Source organism: Rhamphochromis longiceps, linkage group LG2 (genome assembly GCF_057381845.1).
Source record: "Rhamphochromis longiceps isolate RC_006_pf linkage group LG2, R_longiceps_female_GT1.1, whole genome shotgun sequence".
Lineage (NCBI taxonomy): Eukaryota > Metazoa > Chordata > Actinopteri > Cichliformes > Cichlidae > Rhamphochromis > Rhamphochromis longiceps.
Window position 1 is genome coordinate 37,059,148 of NC_140558.1, and position 23,402 is coordinate 37,082,549.

A 23,402-nucleotide genomic window follows, 5' to 3' on the forward strand; every position below is an offset into this window, starting at 1 on the left:
AGAAATACTTTTCTTTCTTATTCTCATTTAAAATTTCTAGCTTTTAACAAATAATTATCTGAATCTTACAACCAAAGTTTTCATCTGATGTCAAATTTATAGAAATCCATTATTGTACATAGTAAGTTTTTTTCAGGGTCCCAAGATAATTTCTTCAGAAGAAAGTACTGTACATGATGCCAGTATTTTCCCACATTTTCTAGATACTGTACTAGTACTTTGTGTAAAATGCCATCAAAAAGTCAGTTAAGTTTTATTCTTTCTCACCTGTCTTTCTGTCTCCTTTCACTTTTAAAAGGTTGCCATGTTAGAAAAAATATTTTGCCCTGCCATCTTTATTGATGTGGTAAATAAATAGTTTATGAAAATATCACTAAATCTGTCATTTATTTTTTATATTCAGTAATGGTCATGTCTCACCTCTAGTCTTCTCTGTCTTAATTTCAGGTTTCCACCATATGTTGTAGATAGTTCAGGAAGTTAACTCAACCAAGCAGTCTTTGGGTTTCGGCTAAGTACTGTTTAGAATACCATAGGGAGGATGATGTAGGTTTAAGTTTATTAGATTGATACACATGTACCAACAAGACAGTGTACATCACTGTCACAACGACATTTGTTTTCATTCAAAGGCTTTATGGTTTTTCCTATAATACCTGGTGGGCCGGTCTCTAGTCAAAATGCCCGGGCTGATTTTTTGTCCCAGTCCAGCCCTGATTCCAGTAACTACCATTTTTCTGAACACAGCCATACATGTTCTTCTGCTTCAAGGTTCAATGTTTTAGGCAGCCAAAAAGAGATGAGAGCCCCCTGACCTCTTTCCACTGTCAAATAGCAAGTAAGATACTTGATAATTAGCGTTAACATGGTTGATTGTAATAAGCAGTTATTAGATTACTGTTTCTTCTCTATCAGCTTTTAGTGCCATTCTGATGCTCTACTCTACAGCCCATCTTTACCATGTCTACATCCCTAAATGTAAGGAGTTCCTGCCATGTGATTAGTAGATTAGACACTTGCATTAACAGTTGAATATGCGCACCTATTAAAGAATCTAGTCGGTGTAGGTTTAATATAATGCATACCACCATATCCAGTTGGCTGCTTTAGAAGTGATACTCCACTCAGAATATGAAACAGGACCAGGCGCATATAAAGAAACATTTATGAATTACTGACTCATAGAAGGCAATAGGTTTACATTTGATCAATTTTATTTTCACTTGGTCTCATCTTTTTAAAGTACATCTGACAACTTTGAGAGCTGAAGTCCGATCCTTCACTTCCATTTCCACCAGTTCATCACCAACAAAAATGCAACTAAGCGTATGGTTGTGATCATAAAAGCAATCAAGCAAAAAAAACAAAAACACAACCTTCCTAGAACAAAACTACAACAAAAAGGTCAGATCATTTGACTAGGTGGAGCATAACCCACCTCCACAGAATCATTTCAGTTCTCATTCTTCTTTAAGTGCATTTAAGGAAAATCTCTTGAACAATGCAGGAAAACAAAAAAATGAAAACAATGAAAGCACATCAACAGAATGAGCCACAAATTGTCAGTGGTTCAGTCCCCTGAAGTGATTCCCATTGCCAACTTTGTTCTAAACAACAGCTGCAAATCCCCTCACTGAGCAGCAGGTAAGTAACCAGATTGGTGCCGGTTGATTAACCATGTGCACAAATTCTGCAATACAGGGAACAAACAAAGACAGCCTGAATCTAAGTCAAGTTAAGTGCTTTTCTTAAAAGAGGAATGAAAAGAGTTTTCAATGAGGATCAGCAGCAGATGGAGGCTTTGAATGTGAACCTTTATTTTAAATGGAAAACAGTGGATTGGTTTGGGGGGTTTTTTCTGAGGCAAACTGGATGGAAAATGAAGTGGACGAAAAAACAAAACAAAAAGTTTCTGTCTTACCCCAAAGATTCCTAACAATGACATGAATCAAACAGATCGAGCAATGTGACAAAACATAATTGTTCATCTAGCAATAACCCTGAACTCTCTCTGTTACCTATTAGAGTGTGAACACAAGGGAAATGGCTGAGAAGTAAAGTGGCTCAGATCGACTAACAGGTATACATGAATCTCTGTGTGCGTGTAATCAGTGTCTTGTGTATCCTTTTTTCCCCCCACCATGTTGCCTATCTTACTCTGTTTTAGTTAGTTATGGGTATTAGTGCCTTTTTTCTATTTCCCTCTCTCTCCCTCTGCTCACTTTCGGTTCAAATCAGTCATTTTCCCCCCTCCTGCTTCCTCCTCTTTCATCTTTCACGATTACTGAAATGTCACGGTCCAGTCGGCCCCTGCGTTCATGCCGGGCTTACGGACTGTCAGAACAGACATGGAGGCGTCAAAATCGAACTCCAGCTGCTTCTCTTGGCCATCTGTAAACAAACAAAAAAGTAAGAAAACAAACATCAGGGGATTTTAAGTTTAGAAGCTGCATATTTTTCACATAAATCCATAACAGATTGCCAATTTTCACATCTTAAATCTTTCAGATCCTAAAGCTGCCATCCCATCTGAATAAGAGTTTGAAAACAACTTAAACAGCATGAAACTAAATAAGGGGAAATCAGCAAAGAGTAGAAAATGGTGAATATCCATGATCCTTTCCCTTATTTTTGGTCATCCATTGCCCGTTTCAGTTGTTGATGCTCAGACTAAACACGGTCGTAGCATAAACAAATATCCTCAGGCTTCAGAGTGTTGTCTGTACAGTTTTTCCTGGTCCTGAATCTGCATGTCATTGAGAAGCCCCACCCACCTCATGTTCAAACTTTCTATTTGTGAGGGGCATGAGAAAGGTGGCTTACTTCAAGCACTGGATAAATTGAGGAGCTGCATCCAAGGCCTATCAAAAGCTAAATAGTGACTATTTATAACTGTTTCATGCAAATCTACTTTAGCATAAAGATACAAATCTGGAGCATGAAATTTCACCCAGTACATCCCTTTTTATCTTATATCCCACTTTAATGGCACACATCACAATGTTTTTAATTCCATGAGTGTTTACCAGTAAATGCTTACATTTAAAACATTTGAAAGGAGCTTCAACATGCAGATTCGAACTGAAGATGATTTCATATCAAGCACTTACCAGCAGTCTTAAGGGTAACTTTGCTGGGTTTACTGGCTCCCAGTACGATAATACGTTCAATCCAGGAATCGGTAGTAAACTTGGCATCAGGAGCAAGGTTACTGTGGATCAGGCAGGCACAGAGTTAAATACATAGCAATAACAGATTTAAGATTAAAGAAATTGTCCATGAATAGATTGGCACAGCATGTGGAAACGTTTCTTCAGTTTCACTGTGTTTATATTTTATAATGTAACATTTCTGAGACTATTAAAAGTGTAACTATAGTGACATCATGGTTTTTTTTATATTTTATTCAGAGAATTTTGATAACATATCCGTCACTCACACAGAAGAGAGGACTTTGTTGGCAAAGGTAAGCTTTCTGTAGATGAACTCCTTCTTTTCATAGTTGAAGGTATGGCCATCGTCTATGTAGAGCTCACCATCTGCAGTTCTCTATCAAAATAAATAATGCATTAAATAAATGGTTAAAACCTGTCATTAACATCTCAACATTACTTAGCACTGTAGCAACAGAGGATGTGCAGTTCAGTTACCTGGAGATTAAGAGCCACATAGAGAGTGTAGGGGTCATGCTCCATGCAGGTGGAGGACCTGCGGACTCTAAGCTTCCTGGGAATTATGGAACCGCCGCGCTGGAAAACCGGGATCTAACAACAAAACACCAAGGCTACTAATGAGAAATGTGATAAAAAATACATTGAGCTTTAAAAAAAAAAAAAAAAAAGTTAAGCTGAGAGTTTGACACTTACAGAGCTCATGGTGACGGGAATGTAAAGGTTTTGGGCTCCGTTGTGTTTCTGGAAGGTGTGGACATCGAACCAGACCTGATAACACATGTTCACACACATTAAGATACGCCCGTCTGAAAAGATCAAAGATACGTGTGTCAAAATAAAAGCCTCCGTTTCTTCCTCTTACCTCATCTTTGCCAGGCAGGTAGGCAGTGACTCCTCTGGCTCCCTCCTCAACAACTGGGTGCACCAGCAAGTCTCGTCCTGAGGCAGAATTAAAATGACGTCAGGGGAAGTGCCAACCATTTCAAAACATGCCTGCCTGACTGGAACAACTGGATTCAGGGTTTTATCCTCATTTGTCATATTGACAAAGTGAAGCACCACCGCACAGACAGGCACAGCTGCACAGATTTTCTAATTCAAGTGTCTGAACATTAGAAGTCAATTTAAACCGAGATAACAGGTATTTTTGGCCACCTGATGGCAGCAGAAGCAAGTTGTAGATAACTCTATAACATAAATAATAGTGTACCCCCACTACACAACCTGTACTTCCAAAACATGATTTATAGAGAAGGGAAAACAGTGACTTAAAGCAGTAAGTTTGTCAGCTGGAAAGAAACAAACTGAGGGAAGCTACATAGGAGGTTATATTTTAGCCAAAATCATGTTCACATGCGTGTCGACTTGTGACTTTTTTCCTCCCCAACTTTGAACTGTAACTTCAGCTGTGACAAGACCGGTCTGAGCATCAGACTGTCCCCGTTAGCTGCTCACCTGACAAACCGTTTGTTTGTGTCAGTGCAACCATAGCTCTGTCACCTTGTTACACTTCCTGTCATTTGATGTGGTGTTGAACAGTCTTGTGTTGCATGTAGTCCTAAGTGTGGGTTTAAAGTGCCATTTGGTAAATCACTTACAGAGCACCACACTCAAATCACACATCACGACTAGGGCTGTGCGATATGACCAAAATCTCATATCCCGATATAAGAATTATATCGTCCAGATAACGATATAAATCGCAAAAATGTAACATTTTCTGTAAATTCTGTGAATCTCGGGCAGCTCGACTTGCGGGAAGTGTTTCCAGCTGCGCGTCATGTAGCTGGAGTCGAGTGTTTTAACCGATGCATGAAACTATACATTTTTAGATATGTTGTAACGGCCGCCGTTTTCTTTGTGAGTATTTATTACACGGCGTGCTGCGGGGAAAAGCCTGTTCTAACGTTTGAGTCTAAGGTTTATTTTTTAGCACCTGGCGGCTCTTTTTTTACTTCTCATCTGTAAATAATCTGCTCTTTCACGTGATTCAGTTTATTTTGGATCTTGAGCTTTATGTTCCACATAAACCTTTTACAATAAACAAGCGGACACGCGATGGTTTTACCGTCATTGTTGCTAACCACAACGCATAAAAACAGGCGCTTGTCCGTCCGTAGTGTGGTTATATTAAATATAAGAGAAAGAGAGAACTTTAAGAAATTAATATAGCAACTACAGTGTCCATCAAAACGATGAAAAAATATTGCCGTAAACAGTTTATTTTGCGACACCACGAAACAAACGATAGACGTTTTTATATCGTCATCCAATACATATCGTTATATCAAACAGCCCTAATCACGACAACACAATCAACTGATGCATCAGGTGAGTCGCATGAGAGGAAAGCGCAATAAGGTGACATAAATAAATTTCCACTAAGGATCATTGCATTTTTGAACATAAGGGAGCCTTAGTTCAGCAAGGTTTCTGTAGAAGAACCTGTTAAAGGATTACTTTGGGTAGCTTTTAATCCCAGATCACTCAGGGGGGTCTTTCAATGACAAACTGCAGTTATCACTGTGGATGCTTGATGAATACTGAAGGCCTCAAATTTGGTTATGTGTCTCACCAATTAAGTACTCGTCTTCCAGAGCAAAAGTAGCCAGATCCTGAGGATACTCCACCCACAGAGGTCTGCAATAGACATGAACACAATATTTGCATCTGCATCACAATATACTACACAAATCAGCCACACTGCAATATATTTTTATAACCTGATATATAACCCAAATAAAGGATTTTTTTCTTTCCCGATTTGAAATTCCATTTCTCTTGATTGGGAAAGTAATATTCACCTCTGTCTTACAGCACATTGCAGTAACTACTTGAATACACTGTCTTTTCGTGTGGTATTATGCATCACTCTTATTTATAAACTCTAAAAGCAATCAAATAACTGCCTTAAAATTAGTTGACATATTAGATAAATTTTAAACAGCAGTTTGCTCAAATGAGGCCTCTTCAGAGTACAATTATCTGTGGATAGACAGTCAATACATACAGGTTAACCAAAATCATCACCTCATGACGGGCTCTCCCGTCACATGTGCGCGGTAGAACAGCTGGTACCAGTAGGGCAGGAAGGTGTAGCGCTGGCGCACGGCTTCACGGATCAGTGCAGTGTTTTCTGGACCAAACAGCCAGGGCTCGCGGCGGGGCGTGTCCAGATGGGCATGGGCTCTATAGAATGGCTGGTAAGCACCCGCCTGGTACCAACGCACAAGCAGTTCAGTGCTGGGAGACTTGAAGAAGCCACCGATGTCAGCTGTGAGACAGAGAGGGACATTATAGCCTCGGTTGACAACGCAAAACGGCACGACACAAACTTCTTGAAATAATCCGTGTTTAGAGCTCAACTCTTAAAGCGGATTTTGTACCAAATCAATATTTATGTGACTGCAGCTGATTTAACATGGGAATATGGGCTCACCATGGTAATGCCTCATGCCCATTTCCATGACAACCTTACCAAACACCCGAGGGATTTGTATATTAGTCAAAACAATTACGTAAAACTGATCTGAATGAATGCATTTTCCCCTTTCAAAATTCAGTCCTGTTTTACTGCTGTGTTCAAGTTCGATGCTGCACACTCACACCTATTTGAAAGCTGCAGTATAGCTAAATATTAAAAGGTAGCAAATAAAGGGTTTTTTAAAGCATTGTTCTGTTCCACATTTGAGGTTTCATAAACATCAAGACTTTGTAAGTACTATAAATAAAAAGGAAAGGAAAATCTGAGGACTGATAGAACTAGAAATGCTGCCTCCAGGTTTGGAAAGTCCCACGCTCAGAGCTTTGATGACTTCTGATCACTTCTCTGGGCCTGGACTATAAACCTCTAGCTGTAATGATGGTGGTAATTTCAGTCTCCAGTGTGGCAGCAGAGCAGCGTTTCAGCCTTAAGAATTAAGTTAAATCAGGTTCGAACAGTTATCTGACAGAGGGCAAAACATTAAATGAGGCAAAGGGGGGAAAAAACAAAACAAAAAATTTGCAGCAGCATCAAGAGTTGCATTTGGCTCTTGATGCTGAGAATGAAACTGAACACGATGGCCATTGTAAGCTGACCAGAGAACCTAGGAGGGTTGCACTCACCTCCACAGAAAGAGATTCCAACCAGGCCCATACTCAAACACATGGGGATGGATATTTTCAGGTGGTCCCACTCAGCAGCATTATCTCCTGTCCACACAGCACCTAAGAGCCAAAAAACAAACCTTAACACACAAGATAATGCAACACCCAATTCTTTTTGTTATGAAAAGTAAATTGGATTTTATGAGCATTGATAATTTTACTGTCCAAGAGTCGAGGGTCCTTTCACGGCTCAGTCTGAACAAACTTAAAGTGGTGTTTGGTCTAGCCAACGCCAAATGTAAACAAAGAAGACTGCATCCTGTAAACGTCAGCTGTTCGACGTGTGATGCCACGTCTACATTAGAGCAGGCAAGAAAGTAAAGAAAGAAAATGGCTCACCGATGCGCTGAGACCCAGCGAAGAAGGCCCTGGTCAGGACAAATGGTCGTTCAACTCCTCCTGACCGCTGGATCAAACCCTCCGCCGTGGCCATTTGCTGTCGATAATAAAGAGATCGATAAATAAGAGGAAAACAGACTAACATTTACAGTAAGTTACCAAATACAACTTTAGGATCTCTTATTCCTTTTTAAAGGAGTTTTATTTTCAGTAAGAGGTAATAAAAGGATGCCAACGATTATCTGTCCTCCAACAAAGTAACAAACTCCAAATAATCTATAGGTTCTCTAAAAAAAAATTATTAATGAGAAAGGTCACAGTGAAATACACTCACCACATATAAACCATACAGGTTGTGTATATCACGATGCTCCCAGGATCCATGCATTGCATCCTTGTGCATAGTGACCTCCGGCCCATTGAAGACTGATGGCTCATTCATGTCGTTCCATGTATACAGGTTCTCCATGGTGCCCTGGAGAGTGAACAGATTAGATTTCATTTTGAGATGAGATTAAACAAATTTATGGAAAATCTATTTATTTATTTTTGCTCCTAAAAAGTTCAAGCTTGAATGAATATTCAGTTACAAGCCAACTGTGGAAAGCTCAGGTGGTTCAGTTTCATGTGAGAATATATTAAATAAATTTTGTTTACTAAAACAAAAAGGTAACAAAAGCATCATATATCAGTTACACAGGAGTCACGCTGTATCTTCAATAGGTAAACTTTTAGTTGCAGATTAGCAACTTCATGTCTTCAAGGCTCACCTCATACTGATCGTAGGCAAACATGCTGGCCCACCAGGCTCTCATGTCTGCACGAGTGAAGTCTGGATAACTGGCACTTCCTAACAGATGTCATCCAACCCAAGGAAAAACAAAGAGAACAAATATTAGAGAAATATTTCATGTTTGATAAAGAAATACTGATGTGGAGTTCTCACTCTCTTACCAGGCCAGCACCAGCCTTCATAGTCGCCACCATCTTTATTCTTGACATAGAAACCCAGAGTGCGGATTTCATTATGGATCTTGTAGTTGCTGTCTACTTTAATGTGGGGGTCCACAATAGCAACCATCTAGAAGAGTAAAAAAAAAAAAAAGAAAAAAAAAAAAAGTGAAGTGAAGATCTGGCCAGACACCCATCAAACTGTGCATCATATCACTGTGATCGTCATATTTCCATCTGTACCTTGCGCTTCTTGTCCATGAGACCCTGCAGCATCTCCTTCGGGGTCGCAAACTTGTGCGGATCCCAGGTGAAGTAGCGCTTCCCATCGGTGTGCTCTATATCAAGCCAGATGAAGTCATAGGGGATGTCGTGCTCGTCAAAGCCGGCATCGACCGACTTCACGTCCTCCTGGTCATTGTAATTCCAGCGGCACTGATGGTATCCCAGGGAAGCCAGGGGAGGGAAAGACTGAGTGCCTGATAACCACAAGGAAGAGGCCAGTCAAGAGCTGTTATTCAAATTTGGTAGTTTTATTACTGGCATTAGGCAGTGGATCAATAATATAAAAGATTAATAAAAATTTGACTTGAAATACAATACGTTTGAGCAGACGCTTTCATGAATCACCACTGATTTTAATCACTTCTGTTTAAATTTACCAGCAATCTCAAATAGAGGGAATTTGTGAACCAAATATAATTATTGGGTTCACTGAAAAACTGTCTCAGTATTAATTAATACTCTGCAGATTACAATCAGCTGCTTACCTAGGCTAAAAAAATGAATCTAATAAACATTATTACAACTAAGGAGACTGGAATATTTCTTATGAATAAGAGATATCAAAACAAATCTGAATAAATTGGACTGCTCATTTTAAGCTAAAAAAAAAAATAAAAATAGCAAAATAGATTGTATCCTTGAATAGTCAGAGTTCAACATAAGATTTTTTTATCGTGTATTGGGCCTTCATACAGCCCAGTAGATTACTGCCTAACTGAAACGAGACGTTTTAGCTCGAGGGTACCACTCCTGTGCTCCCGGCCAGAAGCAATTGCTAACGAACAAGGAAATCCCAACAGGCCCTCGATAAGAACCATTAAAACATTAAGACTATTAAATGAATGCTAGTGGTATTTGTGTATACAACTTTACACAAGAGTCTCAGCAGTATTGACACTTCCTACCTGTAAGAGAGGCGTACTGAGAGAAGACGTCTTTAGGAGTTGGTCCCAGCATAATGAAGACGTCAATGATGCCGCTTTCAGAGATCCAACGCACATCTGTCTGTGGTGTCTCACTGGAGCCCTGAACATAATCTAGCATTTTCCCAAAAACAGTCTGGAAAGAGAGCAGCACGACAAAAGACGCTTTTATATTTTTGATATAATTACTGATGGCTAAAACAAAAAAACAACAACGAAAACAAAATTCACTTTAAGTAACAATCCAGATCAAGACTTCTTGGAGGAAATGACAACCCCCCCCCCCACATACCTTTCCAGCTGTATTGGAGCTAATATCCACCCAGGTCTCTGCAGCATTAAGCCAGAAGATGCCTGTAGTTCGCTGGGCACTGTGGGCTACCATCACTGGGACAGACCCGTACAAGGCCATAGGGTTATACAGTTCATACTGGAACACATCCAGGTTATAGAGTCGATACGGATCTCCATTACTGGAACACACAAACACAGGCATGCATAAAACATCTGTGCATTTTTCATAATGAAATCTATTCTACATGTAAAATGCTGGTGGCACTCACTCTGTTGTTTTGAGTCTGAGAGTGTCTGCATGTTCTGGAATGCCATAAACATGCTCGACTCCTGGCAGTGAGAAATCTAAACTAACAGCAGATGGACCTGAGGAGCAAACACATCCAACATCAGTCAAAGAGAACACCTTTTCACCACCTGGCATGTCTGCATGTCAGTGTGTGTGTTCGGGTTGAACACACACACTGACATGCAGACATTATGATACCGATACTGAAATCACAAGTAGGATTTACCATTAGGTTTGCTGTCTGTGTGCGATTTAAATGTTTCTTCCCACATCCCGTCTTCTACTTTCTCTTCCTCTTCCTTTGTTGTCTGTTAGCCAAACAGGGGAAATAGTCACGTTACTCAGATCTAGCTGAGATGCAGCAGTGAAATGGTGGTTTTAAATCAAGAGGGGAAGACTGAAAGAGAGTGGATTTTATTGTGCAGTACCTCTGCTTGGTTTGCTGGATCAGCCTCCTCCTTCTTCTCAGCCTCTGGGTCTGCCTGACTGCTCATGGCATAAAGAACAACGCGAGGAGGGGTATGGGGAAAAAGAAAGGCGTGTTACTTTGGCAAAGTCAGGCCATCTTGATGATATTGTGATGGTGGTAATATATGGGATAATTAAACTATGATTCAAGGAAAGGGACATACAAACACAAGTTGGTGATTGCCCCGCTGTCACCACACTGACATCTGACCATATCTACCATTAATTACTGTAATGACAAAAGGGACTGAGCAACTCCCTGCCTTGTGGCTATTTCAAGCTACACATTATAGTACAGGAGCTCCAGAGGCTGTAGCACGTAACACCCAAAGGACTTGTACCCAGTGGATCAGGCATAAACTGAAAGTAACCAAGAGTAAGCCACCAAAAGACCCTTCACACATTTGCGACAAAGTTTTGAAATGAATTGCAGTGATATACATGCCAGGGATAAGTGTAAACAACAGCTTGTCTTAAAACCCTGTTAATGCAGACAGCAAGCACTGTATTGCTGGTTAAAATAGCTCCAATGTCAGTTCTTACACCAAGAACACGCACAACTACAAACTGAAATATAACCACAAAGAGAGATGTTGCTGTTGGGTTTGGGAATTGAGGTAATGCCTGAGAACTAAGAGGCAGGACACAGACTACATGCACTGTCTCCCACTGACTTTGTGGCAGGAGAAGTTAGGGGGTGTTTGTGAGTTTATGCATGATCTTACATTAACGTATACATATTTTATATGCAGATAAACGTAACTCCATTGTCTTGGACTCTATTTGGTGATGTTAGTCATTATTATGCTCTGCAGCCTAGATGGGCTCAGTGTAGCAACTGGTGAACCTGGAACTTGCTAGACCACCATTAAGCGCTGCAACCTGTGGCTGCAGAAACACCTCAAGTTCTGTTGAAGTCTACAGTCAATTGCTTACATTTTGGTCACGCTAAGTGTCAGGAAGGAGGGTTACCCTCAATCCACAATCATCCACCTCTCTCTAACCAAATCTGGTTTCAAAACACCAAGATGGTGACAGCATCTAGGGCTGTGCGATATGACCAAAATCTCATATCCCGATATAAGAATTCTATCGTCCCGATAATGATATATTAAAAAAAAAAAAAAAAAAAAATCACAAAAATGTAACATTTTCTGTAAATTCTGTGGATCTCGGGCAGCTCGACTTGCGTGAAGTGTTTCCAGCTGCGCCTCATGTAGCTGGAGTCGAGTGTTTTAACCGATGCATGAAACGATACATTTTTAGACATAAGTTGTAACAGCCGCCGTTTTCTTTGTGAGTATTTATTACACTGCGTGCTGCGGGGAAAAGCCTGTTCTAACATTTGAGTCTAAGGTTTATTTTTTAGCACCTGACGTCTCTTTTTTCATTCTCACCCGTAAATAATCTGCTCCTTCACGTGATTCAGTTTATTTTGAAAAGTCTCAACAGGATCTTGAGCTTTATTGTGAAAGGTTTATGTGGAACATAAACAAGCGGAAAGGCGATGCTGTTACCGTCGTTGTTGCTAACGACAACGCATAAAAACAGGCGCTTGTCCGTCCGTAGTGTGGTTATATTAAATATAAGAGAAAGAGAGAATTTTAAGAAATTAATATAGCCACTACAGTGACCATCAAAACGGTGAAAAAAATATTGCCGTAAACAGTTTATTTTGCGACACCACGAAACAAACAATAGCGTAAAATGAAACGATAGACGTTTTTAATATCGTCATCCAATATATATCGTTATATCGAACAGCCCTAACAGCATCTCAGTGATTTATAAAACATCATACTATCCCTCTCTTTTATACTATGTATGGCAGCAACATAATCTCTGGTAGATCTAAAATAAGTTTGTGGGAAACCCTGGTGTGTGTGTAATGCCACATCATAGCTCTTATCTGGACCTTAACATTATTTCTGCACTTAGCTCTGACCATAAATTAAGCAAGAGTGAAAATCTGAATCATTCATTCAAAAGAACAGATTGAGAAATCCAGTCAGTCATGCAGTTGCGGTGTTAGATGAATTTATCAGACGAGCTGCTAGAGCAATACTAAAGGAGTACAGTTAATCAAACGTTGATCTGACAAAACATTGATTTACGCAGACAGTAACTAAAAGGCCTAAAGCAGACACTGCCAGATAATCTCTCTGGGTCTTCTGATGGTCATTGTAAAGACGGTCTATCACAGCTATGCTAAGAGGAAGGGCTGGAATGATCCCTTAATCTAAATAAAAATCAAACAACACCATGCACACACTCACCCACACCCTCTCTCTCCATCACATTTATTTGAGGGTAAATACAGCAGTTGATATGATGTGTGGGCCTAAATTTTATATCACTACTGGCAGCATTAGCACATGGGACAGAATACACACAAATCTTAAGGGTCTTTACCTAGAGAATACCCTCTTGATATTATCCCACACGCTAGCCACTGTGCTAGTTACTTTATAGGAGAAACTAGGATGATAGGGGAGAAGAGGACAGAACAACGAGTCAGAGACAATACTCAAAAAAACAAACCATATCATGGGAACAAAAACAGAAATCATCCACGGAGTGACGACGTGGATTCAAAGAGAGGGCTGGCATTTGTAAATGTGTGTGCATGCGTGGGTTTCTCACGTGTCCTTGCGCATCCTCAGGTGCTCAAAGGCCAGCAGGCCGCGTGAGTTCAGAGACATCAGCACGTCGCTTCCTTCCATGATGTCCAGTCGGAAGGGCCGGGCGCTAATAATGACTCTCTGAGACTCCACCCCCAGGGACAGCACCACACCATTCTCGTCCTGAGACAAGACAGATAGGCTGAAAGGAAAAAGAGAGAGAGCGAAATGTGAAGTGAGGATTTAGTTTTGATGAAGAAATGCAAGGTCAGGAACTTAAATTGAATAGTTTTTATTATCATCTCATTAATCATAACTTCATACTTATATAAGCTGTAAGACAGAGAAGAAATTATCTGAAACAGTTACAAGTTTTTGTTTTACTGGAAGAATTTCTATTCAAAGTTTCAGTTCTCACTCACCTGACACCTTCACAGTCAGGAGGTGCAGAGAAGCCATGAACCATATGATGGGTTTTCTTTCATTTAACAAGGAAAATCTGAGAGATTCTTCATCTTATAATTCCTAAGTGACATCTGAGTGTGTGTTGCCTTAATAAAAGAGGCATCCCTTTTATTAACGGATCTTTGTCAAAGTAGAAATTTCAGAATTCACACCCTCACTTTACCTAACCTTTAAAAAAGCTGATGTTATCATGAAATATTTTCTGTTGCTCTGCCTATTTAAAGATCCTTTGAAATAAGTATCCCTCCTGTTCTTGTGTTTTCGGCTTAACTCCCAACATCAAAACCTCCACCCACCCATGAAACCCTCACAGGACACTCACGGCTCTGTGGTAGGCTCCCTGATGAGCACGTCTGGGACTTCATAGCGAGGTTTCAGAGGCTTAAGCTCGTTAATCTTCACCCTCGTTATGTTTCCCTGGAGGCGGTAGAGCTCGAGCAACAGACGCACCTGCGACACAAGCACAAAGTGAGAATGAGAACAGTGAGAAGCAAAGGCAGGTGCCTCATTTTCTACAAACACAGCATAGGAAAACACTGGGTTTAGCAATGGGTCACTATGATTTCACATAACAAAGAGGTTACCCTGGAAAATGGGATTTACATTTTTTATTTCAGCTGATAGTTCAAAAACATAAAAACAAGGGAAAAGTGATTTGTTAGCCTAATAATTCAGTTATTAATGCGATAAATAAAGATAAAAGCAATAAAAACAAGTAAAAAAGAAATATAGAGAAATCATATTTTACAGATTGTGCAAATGTTTGTTGTCCCCTTTCTGTAATCTACCTTGTTGTTGTCATTGATGAGCTGCAGGGTGAGTCTGGTGTTGGTCAGCTCCATGGTCTCCAGCAGGGCTCGATAAGGAGACTCTCCAGGCTTCAAAGCTCGCTGACGCCTGTTTAACATTTCAAACCAAGAGCCGACACCAGTTATAAACCTCTGCAATAATGTGCCGCTTTATTCATGAGCAGTTTGTCTTTTGGGAACTCACTTGCAGAAAGCACTCTGCTCACAGGTCTTGAAATTGCCTTTGTCCACAGCCCAAGTCCCGCTGAGGCACAAAGCCAGCCCGACTACCAAGAGAGGCGCCATCCTGTAATGGGAAGCAAAGACAAGAACATTAGCTTCAGCGTGCAATCACATTTGGATGCAACGCCTGGCAGAGCTAACCAAACTACAGTACAGGAGTTGGGTAACAGACAGCACACACAGACGGACTTTGGTCTCTATGGTGCTAAAACGATGTGACAGGCAGCTATACAATTACCCATTTCCTCACCCAGCACACGGTGCGCATATTAACAAGAAGCACCCCATTGTCCTCACCTCAGACGCTGGTCCTGCAATTAAAGACTCATTCCCAGCCCTACTGTAAAAATCCCGATGAGGGGATGTGTTCAGACTGCCGACAAGGAAAAGAGGCAGTAAAAGCTAACGCAATCAGCTAAGCGGGCTAGCTAGAGAGTGCTCAAGACGGAAAAAATACAACAGGAAACCGCTAAGAATTTTTAATTTAACATTAAATAAACGTCTACGTTTTTACACACGCACTAATGCACCCGTTGTCTGACAGCAGTGTTATCGTTAAGCAATCCGGATCAAGATAAGGTGCTAACCTTACTAAGAGCCAGCCTGTCAAGTCGCTAATCCAATTCAATTCAATTGAGGGGGATATCGAATTTTTCCCGCATTAATTTTCCGACTTTGCGGCAGTTAAACCCCGAAACAGTGAGTTTGCTTTCACGCTTATACGATGTGCAACTACGATGATAAACTCTGTCCTCCCGCGCACTGATAATATTTCGAAAAAAAGAATAAATTGGCGATGAAACAACGGAACTGCTTTGTCCTACCTTGCAGTGAAGGTGGCCATCTTGATTATGCGGCCTCTTGACTCCGCCCCCAATCACTCCGCAACAAAGATCGTTAAGAAATAGGATACTCAGCAACTGCGCTAATATTTACGCGTGTTTTTCAAATAGCAGGTCAATATGTGGCGGTTAACACTGTAAAGAGTATGTTTTTTAATCTTTATGTTATTTTTCTGGCTGTAAAGAGAGGATGAACGTATGAATGTATCCTCTCAGGCACGGACACGTCATCGCCAGGCTCCAGTCAGTGAAGTGCACAAATGGGAGTCTTTGTCCCACCGGATTCATTTCCAGCCAATCCGATGCGTGCAACTGTACTACAGCCGTGCTATAAATCATAACGATCGGCAGATGTATACACACACACACACACGGAACACAAATGGACGTAATCGCCTTAAAGATCAATGCTCGTCCATGATTTAGGCGTGTTTTCCCCTCTGGACCTCATGTCAGTGGTCCGGTTTTTCTTCTATCGGCTGCTCCCTTTCGGGATCGCCACAGATTATCAGCCTCCATCCTCAGCATGTAATCCTTCCCTACATCCATGAACCTTCACTATGGTCTCTATCTTTAACTTCCTTTGCTCAATACATTCCCTCTGCGACAAACTATCTCACCCTTTTAATCTCCATAGAGCTGTTCCTCTGATCTACTCACTTCTAATTTTGTCCATCCTGATCACCCCTCATGGAAATCTTATCATCTACCACCTCCAGCTCCACCTCCTCTGTCTTTTTTGCGATCTCACTACCATCTTGTAAACTTTCCCTTTCACTCTTTCTGTCATCCTTCTGCCACAAATCTGTCTTTTCTTCTCTTGTGCACTGCCCATTGCTTTGGATGGTTTAGCCCAGGTGTTTAAACTCATCCACCTTGATCACTCCACCTGTCTCCCTCCCATTCACACACACACACACATATATATTATGGCTAGCTTCCACTGACTACCTCCACTTCATCCACCTTTTCTTTTTTGTGAAATACAGATTATCTGTAAATTGTAGAATCAAAGTTATTCAAAGACAACTTTAAGACTATTGTAAAGTCCAGGATTGATGATTTGATAATCGTCTTTTTGTTTTACCTTATTTAGAGTGTCTTAACCTTTCTTTGCAAGTTATTTTTTTTGTTTTAACATTTAATCAAAATTAGCGAAGCTCAAACACAAAAAGAGCCTGTAAACTGTTAATAATACAACTTTCTGACGATCACAACAACGAGGAACCCTCAAGTTAAGTCAAATTCTGGAACAAAAGGTTTATTTTTTGAAAAGTAGCTGAAAGAAGAGGTCATGTACACAACAAGAAAGCAAAGTTGTGTTTCCATTATAGAACACAAACAATGTGAAAATTATACAAAACAGTCTGTAAATGATTTAGCAGTTAATGTATTTTTGGAACCAAAATGACACATTAAAACACATTACATCCCAGATTCTGTATGCACACTATGTACACATGTGCCATTTGTGTTTCTCACCAGTTAGAAATGTATCAAGTCTAAAAACGGTACAAAAAGGTATGCACGCGCACAAGCCTCTACTGATATGGTAGTGAACTACAGTGACTGAAACTCTGGGGTCCGCTCTTGGACCGTAACACAGTAATCCCTCCATTTTACAGTCTATTTATTCCCCGTCACTCCTCAGAGCTGGAATCGCCAGCACAGGTGCCCCAGTCTGTCAATGTTTTTATGTAGCACGCTGTGGATCGGCGCCACGTATCTTGCTACGTCGCCGTCCCGTGAGAAATCTCTGCAGAACATGCCCTTCTCCGAGCTGAAGACAAACTTCTGGGGCATGGGCCCATTCCCCCTTACGTACTCCCACACAGCCAGCAGCAGCAGCCTCACCTCGAAGGGAGTCAGGTGAGGGAAAGCTTCGTGGACGTTGGCCAGGACGGGTGGCAGGAGCTGGCCTTCTCCCATGCAGGACACCAAGAGGCAGGAAGCCTGGAGGTGCCATGGGGAGTCTGTGGATGATGCCTCGCGAGATGCCTCCCAGTGGGCCAACAGAGTGGCCAGGAGGCCTCGGAGCACCGCTGAGCAGTAGCAGAGAGCCGGTCGTCCAGCCGCAACGACCTGAAGCAGAGGGAAGAGCACAGGGTGGGCCTCAAAGCAGCGCCGAATGTGGATGTCTCTCTCCACTGTGGTGCGGGCGTGCTCTTCTGGGGGCCAGGATAACTCGCTATTGGCCACGTCGGGACAGACGTTTTCCACTATTGTGACTGCAACAACCTTGGCTGCCTCCGCGTTGATGGGTGGCGGCTCATCGGGGTCAGACGGTGATCGTGAGCCGTTCAGACCGGAGGAGCTGCAACACTTGACAATAACTGCCAGCAGAATCTGAATGTTCTACAGAGAAAAGAGGACGAAAACATGCACATTATTACAGATTTATTTCCTCTGTTTGAACATTTCATAGGAGTCACATGGACGAATAATTTTTATGCACAACTTACAGTAAAAATACATAAAAAAAACCCCACTTCCTTAGTCTATTTATAGTTTTAACTGCTCTGCAATCTTTAAACACTCACCTGTATGACTAAGGATGGATCAGGCAGCTGTATGATGGTGCGAGCCTTTAGTCCCTTGCCAATCACACCTGCGTGAAACACAGACCACACACTACTTGAAAAATTAACGGTGGTACCAAACCGACAGTTGACGTCCAGCAAAGAGGCTCCAACATCAGGCGACACAGATGGGGAAGGCACAGGGGCGCCAGACATGTCTGCGATCTGCCCTCCAAATAGGTCAGTGTTGCCTTTATGTAGCGCTCCTTCAACCAGCTGCTGAAGCACTGATTTGAGCGTAAGAGGAGAGTATGCGGCAAAACGGGACAGTAGAAGAACGGAGCAGTTCACTGCTTCACCTGCCTGCCCTCCATCTCTCCCTGCCTTCCCTCCTTCTCCTCTCCTTCGCAGAGCCTGGAAGAAATGAGTGACGGCAGCGCGAGAGAGTTGGAGCAGCTGTGCTGGGGAGCAGGTGCGAGGGAGCGGGCTGCAGGACAGGAGGCGTACTGCAGCGTGAGATACAGCTGGGTCACCGTGGAGAAGAAGTGGGCAGAAATCATGGAGGTGTCCTGAGACCGCCGAGCCCACCTGGACCACCATGGAGGACTGAGCACCTGTTGCTCCTCTTCTCTCCTCGTCCTGACTCTGGATGGCTGCAGCCAGGTTGAGCAGCAGCTGCCTAAGCTGCCGAGGCCCCAGAGTGTGCGTGTGGATCTGCGCCACGCTACGTGCAATGGCAGCAGGAATGAGGCCTGCCATGCAAGAGGAGAGCGTGGTGTGGAGCTGCCAGGCCAGAGCCAACTCCTCTGGATTGCGGGCCTGAGTGAGCAGCTGGCAGAGGGCCTCAGTTGCTGTGCTGGGACCCCCATAAACTGAGAGCAGACATAGCAGCTGGTGCAGCCAGAGATGACGCTTCCTCTCCAGTCGCAGCGTCTCAGCACACAGCTGACCAATGTGAGACTGCAGCTCCTCCAAGAACGGGATGACCCTCTGGGGCTGTGAGGAAGCAGAGTGATGGGGGTTGACCTCAACTCCATCAGTGCGGTTGAATACTAACTTGTGGAGATGCAGGAGCAGCATCTGCAGGAGGCGGTCGCAACCTTCTCGGACTCCTTCGTGAGGTGAGGGAGTTGGGCCTGAGATAATGACTGAAGCTGGGGTCGCAGTGTCTGCCAGAAATCTGAGTACCCGGGCCCCTCCCGAAGGGCTCTGGCTAATGAGATGCACAACCAGGCCCAGCATGTTATCCAGTTCCTCTCTGGGGAGGCCCTGCAGCACGGCCTGTAGCTGGAGCAGGACAGGGGGGCGCAACAACTCGACGAGCTCTGCAGACACAGGACCAAAAAGGTTTGGGGACATTGCTGCCAGCTGCAGGAGAAACGGCACCGCAGCACGACGAAGTTGAGGGGAGCTTTCCCAGGATGTTGAAGATGAGGTTGGAGATAGAGGGCTCGACGGATTGAGACTCTCCTGGAACATCCTCAGCAGCTCTTTCCGGATGCTGTCGGAGTGGTGAGCGGCGAGGTGTCCAAGGATTCCCACCACTGAGCCGATCTTTGGCACTCTGCTGCCTTTATCCACTCCCATTACAAGCAGCCCTTGGTCCTTAGCACCATGAGAGCAGAAGTCCTTCAGTCCACATGCCATCACTCGGCTGATGATGGTACCGGGGAAGGCAGACCCAATGTGAGCCACCACCCAGTCAAAATGAGGGGAGTGCTGAACTGAAGTGTCCAAAAGAGCATCGACACAGGCATCGGGGCACCAGGCCAGCATTGCAGCCAGACACTGAGAGTAGGCTTCCATGAGAGATCGAGTGGCAGCACAAGACATCCAGAGCTGAAGCAGCTCGTTGAGGCTGGAGGAGTGGGGGGCGACACGGCGCCCAGCATGCTTGCTGCTCAGCTGGCCCAGTAAATCCACAGCCCAGGTGGACACTAGAGGGGCCCAGGCTCGGGGGTTGAGACGGATGAACTCTGACAGCACGGCGTGAATCTCCTACAGACAAAAGAAATAATAAAACAAATTTACCTTTAAAAATCTTTTTTAGTTTCAATATGTGCATATTTATTTTATGATGGTGTATTTTTGTAGTCACACCTGTATAATGTCCTCCAGGTTGGAGCTGACCCCAGTGCTGGCATTACTCTCCGTCTCTAGGTTGTGCAGGAAGGCGGACACATGCTCATCGTACACGCCTCGCAGATGCTCCAAGACCGCCCCACGACAGGCCGGGACTGAGCGCAGCAGGCGCACAGCGCAGCGAGCATGTTCTCGGACGCTAAGCTTCCGGCCCTGAACGGTGTCAACGCCACTGATAAAGGACTTGATCTCCTGAGACAGTTCCTGGGTACTAGAGAAGGAGAAAGTAGACATGAGGAAAGTGAGTGGTGTCTCACCAACAAGCTAAAAATGATTAAGGACGGCCATAATGATCTAAGAATACATCACTGCTAACATATTCTGTGTGAATATATGAAGAAGTTGTGAACAACACCCATTAAGGCCTTACAGAACCAAAAGTGACATCCTGTGACAAAACTTCCTTCCACAACATATATATGAACTAAGAGTGGCAAAGCTAGCAAGTAACATTTATTAAAATGTAGAAGCTTGGGCTTTTGATTTAAGCTCAACTACGTGTGGAGCACTGACCAATGACAACACTGAAGAAATGCCAGTATGTCCTGCTGTTCTTTGTTTTATAACATTATGAACAAATTATGTTCAAGTCAAACAAAACTATTAGTTGATGGTCGTCAGTTTGGGCTTTTGTAGGCATTCACTTGTTATTTTATGAGCTCTAGATTAAAAATCGAGATTCTAAATCTGGATCTGAATTTTTTTTTTATGTTTAAAATAATATTGATCATGTGATGATCAAAATAACAATAATTTCTATCTTTAATTTGTTAGTATTCTCTTTGTCCTAAAAGTAGAATTTAATAAATATAATGAAACCAAGAAGTGTCCAGGTTTACAGCGTTAACAACATTAGTTGGCCAAGTATCAGTCACGTGCCATCCAACATACTTTAGACTGTGGTCCCATTTTAACTATATGTGAACCATTCAAGCTTATATGGCCCAATCTGAGCCCTTGTTGAGGTTATATTGATCATAACTCTTCTGATAATTATTTCATCAATTAATTAATTGATTAGTCATTTAAAAGAAAAGACAGCCAAAGAACTGTTGTCACATCAAGGAAAAAACACTTAACTATTACTAGAAAAGCAGCAGATTAATTTTGATCCAGTGAAGTAATCTTTTTTTTTAACCTCGCACAGAAAGTATTCGTAATGAAAAATATTTTGTTATTTCACTGATAAGTAAAAACATAAGCTTGATACGACTTTAAACTAATCAAAGTGATCAAATCAAATTTAGGTGTTTACTGTGTTTTGTCTTCTTTAAGGTGAAAGCATGCACTCTAGGATTAAAGCACTAACTTTAATCATGCACAGAAATATAAATGTATGCCCCACTGCTCTTCATACAGTTAACCCCGAGCAGGAGACGTGTGCTGTGGGACTTAATCTTGCGGATGCACTTCTTGTGTCATATCTGCCACTCACCTCAGGGCAGTCTGCGGTGTGTGAGTGTGTGAGCTCTGCATCGCTTTCAGCGGGCTCCCGTCAAACACCACAGACATCGCTCGGTCGGTAAACATCAAAACATCACAGCGAATCCACCTCTCGGCCGTGGGGCTTCGACTTGAGCGATTATGGCAGCTTTTTTGTTGCCTTCGCAACCAAATTTCAGGACAAAATACAACGAAAGGGCGCTCCGAAGCCGGAAGTTGGGAGTTCTTCGCTGTTAGAAAAAGGAAACGTCAAGCGGACCGCGGAAGTCTTTGGCGACACCCAGTGGTCATGTCTATTTCTGCTACTGCTGCTTTCTACTCGACAGAGATAAAGCAAAGAAAAATCACATTAGCTCGCCTGATTATTACATAGTACGTTACGGAGCCCCGCAAGGGACATGGGAGAGAAAAAAATGAAGGAAAAGTTCATCATCATAGTACGTAGTTTTTGTAAATTAATAATTATATTTTAGGTAAAAAAAACAACAACAACAACAACAACAAATTAATAACATTAACTTTTAAAATGATACATATTAATTCTGTGTCCTTTATTATGTGTTTCAGTACTGACTTAATGATCTAACTTTACTAATGGAATACAAGCTTTTAAGCAGAGATATTTAAAATGATAATAATAATAATAATAATACAAAACTGAGAAAAAATTGTGGTATTTATTCTCCAGTTGTGCCGAATATACAGTGAAATATTCATTACAAACACATTAGTCAACATCAGCCGCTGCCAGCAGTTAATGTTTTCCTATTTGCTGATATTCGGATATCAACCTATAGGAGCATCATTGCTACTTTTAAATTTCATTCCCTGTCATTCCACTTATTTAGATGACTTCTATGATCCTGGTTTTCAATTCATGTTGAATTTAAATTTAATACAGGCCACTCCAGGTGGGGTGAAGTTCATCAGGGGAGAAAATTATATTGAATAAGGATGATTTTTGTAGTTAAAATAAATAAAAAAGAGTTTCGTGATGCTGCCAAAGTTTTCACAGGGTGACAGGCAGTGCAGTGAAAATGTATTTGCTCCCTTCCTAATTTCTTTTTGCATATGGGCATAAATGTTGTGGATCATCCAATAAATTTTGATATTAAATAATAAATAAGTACCCAAATTAATTCAAAATGCAGTTTGGAAATTAAGATTTGATTTAATGGCATAAAAAGTCTACTTGGCCCTCTGCGAAAAAGTAATTGCTCCTTTCAAAAAGCAGCACATCATCCCACCATCTAAAGAAACCTATGAACGTGTGAGAAGCAGTCAGTGACATCTATCAGTCTGGAACCGGTTAAGAGCCATTTTAAAGCTTTGGGACTGCAGTGAACCACGTTGAGAGACATTATCCATAAATGGAGAAAACAGCACAACTAGCACCACTGACGAACAGTGGGCTGTGAGGTCAGTTCCTTTATTATTAATATGCAAACTGTCATGACCATTGATCAGC

General features: G+C 42.1%; 2 protein-coding genes across 4 annotated transcripts; both read right to left on the reverse strand.

The window, feature by feature from the left end:
- Positions 1 to 1,711: 1,711 nt before the first annotated feature.
- ganabb (glucosidase II alpha subunit b) lies at positions 1,712 to 16,063 on the reverse strand. 3 transcript variants are annotated; one of them, XM_085426755.1, is made up of 25 exons: positions 15,813 to 16,063; positions 14,951 to 15,052; positions 14,746 to 14,854; positions 14,280 to 14,407; positions 13,515 to 13,694; positions 13,284 to 13,349; positions 10,832 to 10,889; positions 10,630 to 10,711; positions 10,384 to 10,480; positions 10,113 to 10,293; positions 9,803 to 9,956; positions 8,856 to 9,091; positions 8,616 to 8,742; positions 8,432 to 8,511; positions 7,996 to 8,136; positions 7,662 to 7,758; positions 7,281 to 7,382; positions 6,204 to 6,447; positions 5,749 to 5,813; positions 4,036 to 4,112; positions 3,867 to 3,941; positions 3,651 to 3,764; positions 3,440 to 3,549; positions 3,111 to 3,211; positions 1,712 to 2,391 (listed from the first exon to the last, which is right to left on the reverse strand). In XM_085426755.1, exons 1-25 carry the CDS (start codon positions 15,830 to 15,832, stop codon positions 2,282 to 2,284), a joined length of 2,856 nt encoding a protein of 951 aa, XP_085282881.1. In that variant the 5' UTR covers positions 15,833 to 16,063; the 3' UTR covers positions 1,712 to 2,281. The 3 variants fall into 3 exon arrangements, with proteins under 3 accessions (XP_085282881.1, XP_085282887.1, XP_085282893.1); XM_085426761.1 differs by lacking the exon at positions 15,813 to 16,063 and adding an exon at positions 15,286 to 15,513; XM_085426767.1 differs by lacking the exon at positions 13,284 to 13,349 and having other exon boundaries at positions 15,813 to 16,061.
- A 1,002-nt stretch (positions 16,064 to 17,065) lies between these two features.
- Positions 17,066 to 22,180, reverse strand: ints5 (integrator complex subunit 5). The gene is made up of 4 exons (XM_085426773.1): positions 21,927 to 22,180; positions 20,450 to 20,702; positions 18,371 to 20,347; positions 17,066 to 18,185 (listed from the first exon to the last, which is right to left on the reverse strand). Exons 1-4 carry the CDS (start codon positions 22,019 to 22,021, stop codon positions 17,478 to 17,480), a joined length of 3,033 nt encoding a protein of 1,010 aa, XP_085282899.1. The 5' UTR covers positions 22,022 to 22,180; the 3' UTR covers positions 17,066 to 17,477.
- Positions 22,181 to 23,402: the final 1,222 nt, after the last annotated feature.

Bases quoted from the DNA above. Each gene is read 5' to 3' on its own strand.
- ganabb (XM_085426755.1), bottom strand. From the start codon at position 15,832: ATGGCCACCTTCACTGCAAG. The intron at 9,092-9,802 runs GTAGGAAGTGTC...TGTGGTTATCAG, and splicing joins TCAGTACGCCTCTCTTACAG to GCACTCAGTCTTTCCCTCCC. The intron at 7,383-7,661 runs GTGAGCCATTTT...TTTGGCTCTTAG, and splicing joins CGCTGGGTCTCAGCGCATCG to GTGCTGTGTGGACAGGAGAT.
- ints5 (XM_085426773.1), bottom strand. From the start codon at position 22,021: ATGTTTACCGACCGAGCGATGTCTGTGGTGTTTGACGGGAGCCCGCTG. The intron at 20,703-21,926 runs GTGAGTGGCAGA...CTCCTTCTCTAG, and splicing joins ACACCGCAGACTGCCCTGAG to TACCCAGGAACTGTCTCAGG. The intron at 20,348-20,449 runs GTGTGACTACAA...TTTTGTCTGTAG, and splicing joins ACCTGGAGGACATTATACAG to GAGATTCACGCCGTGCTGTC.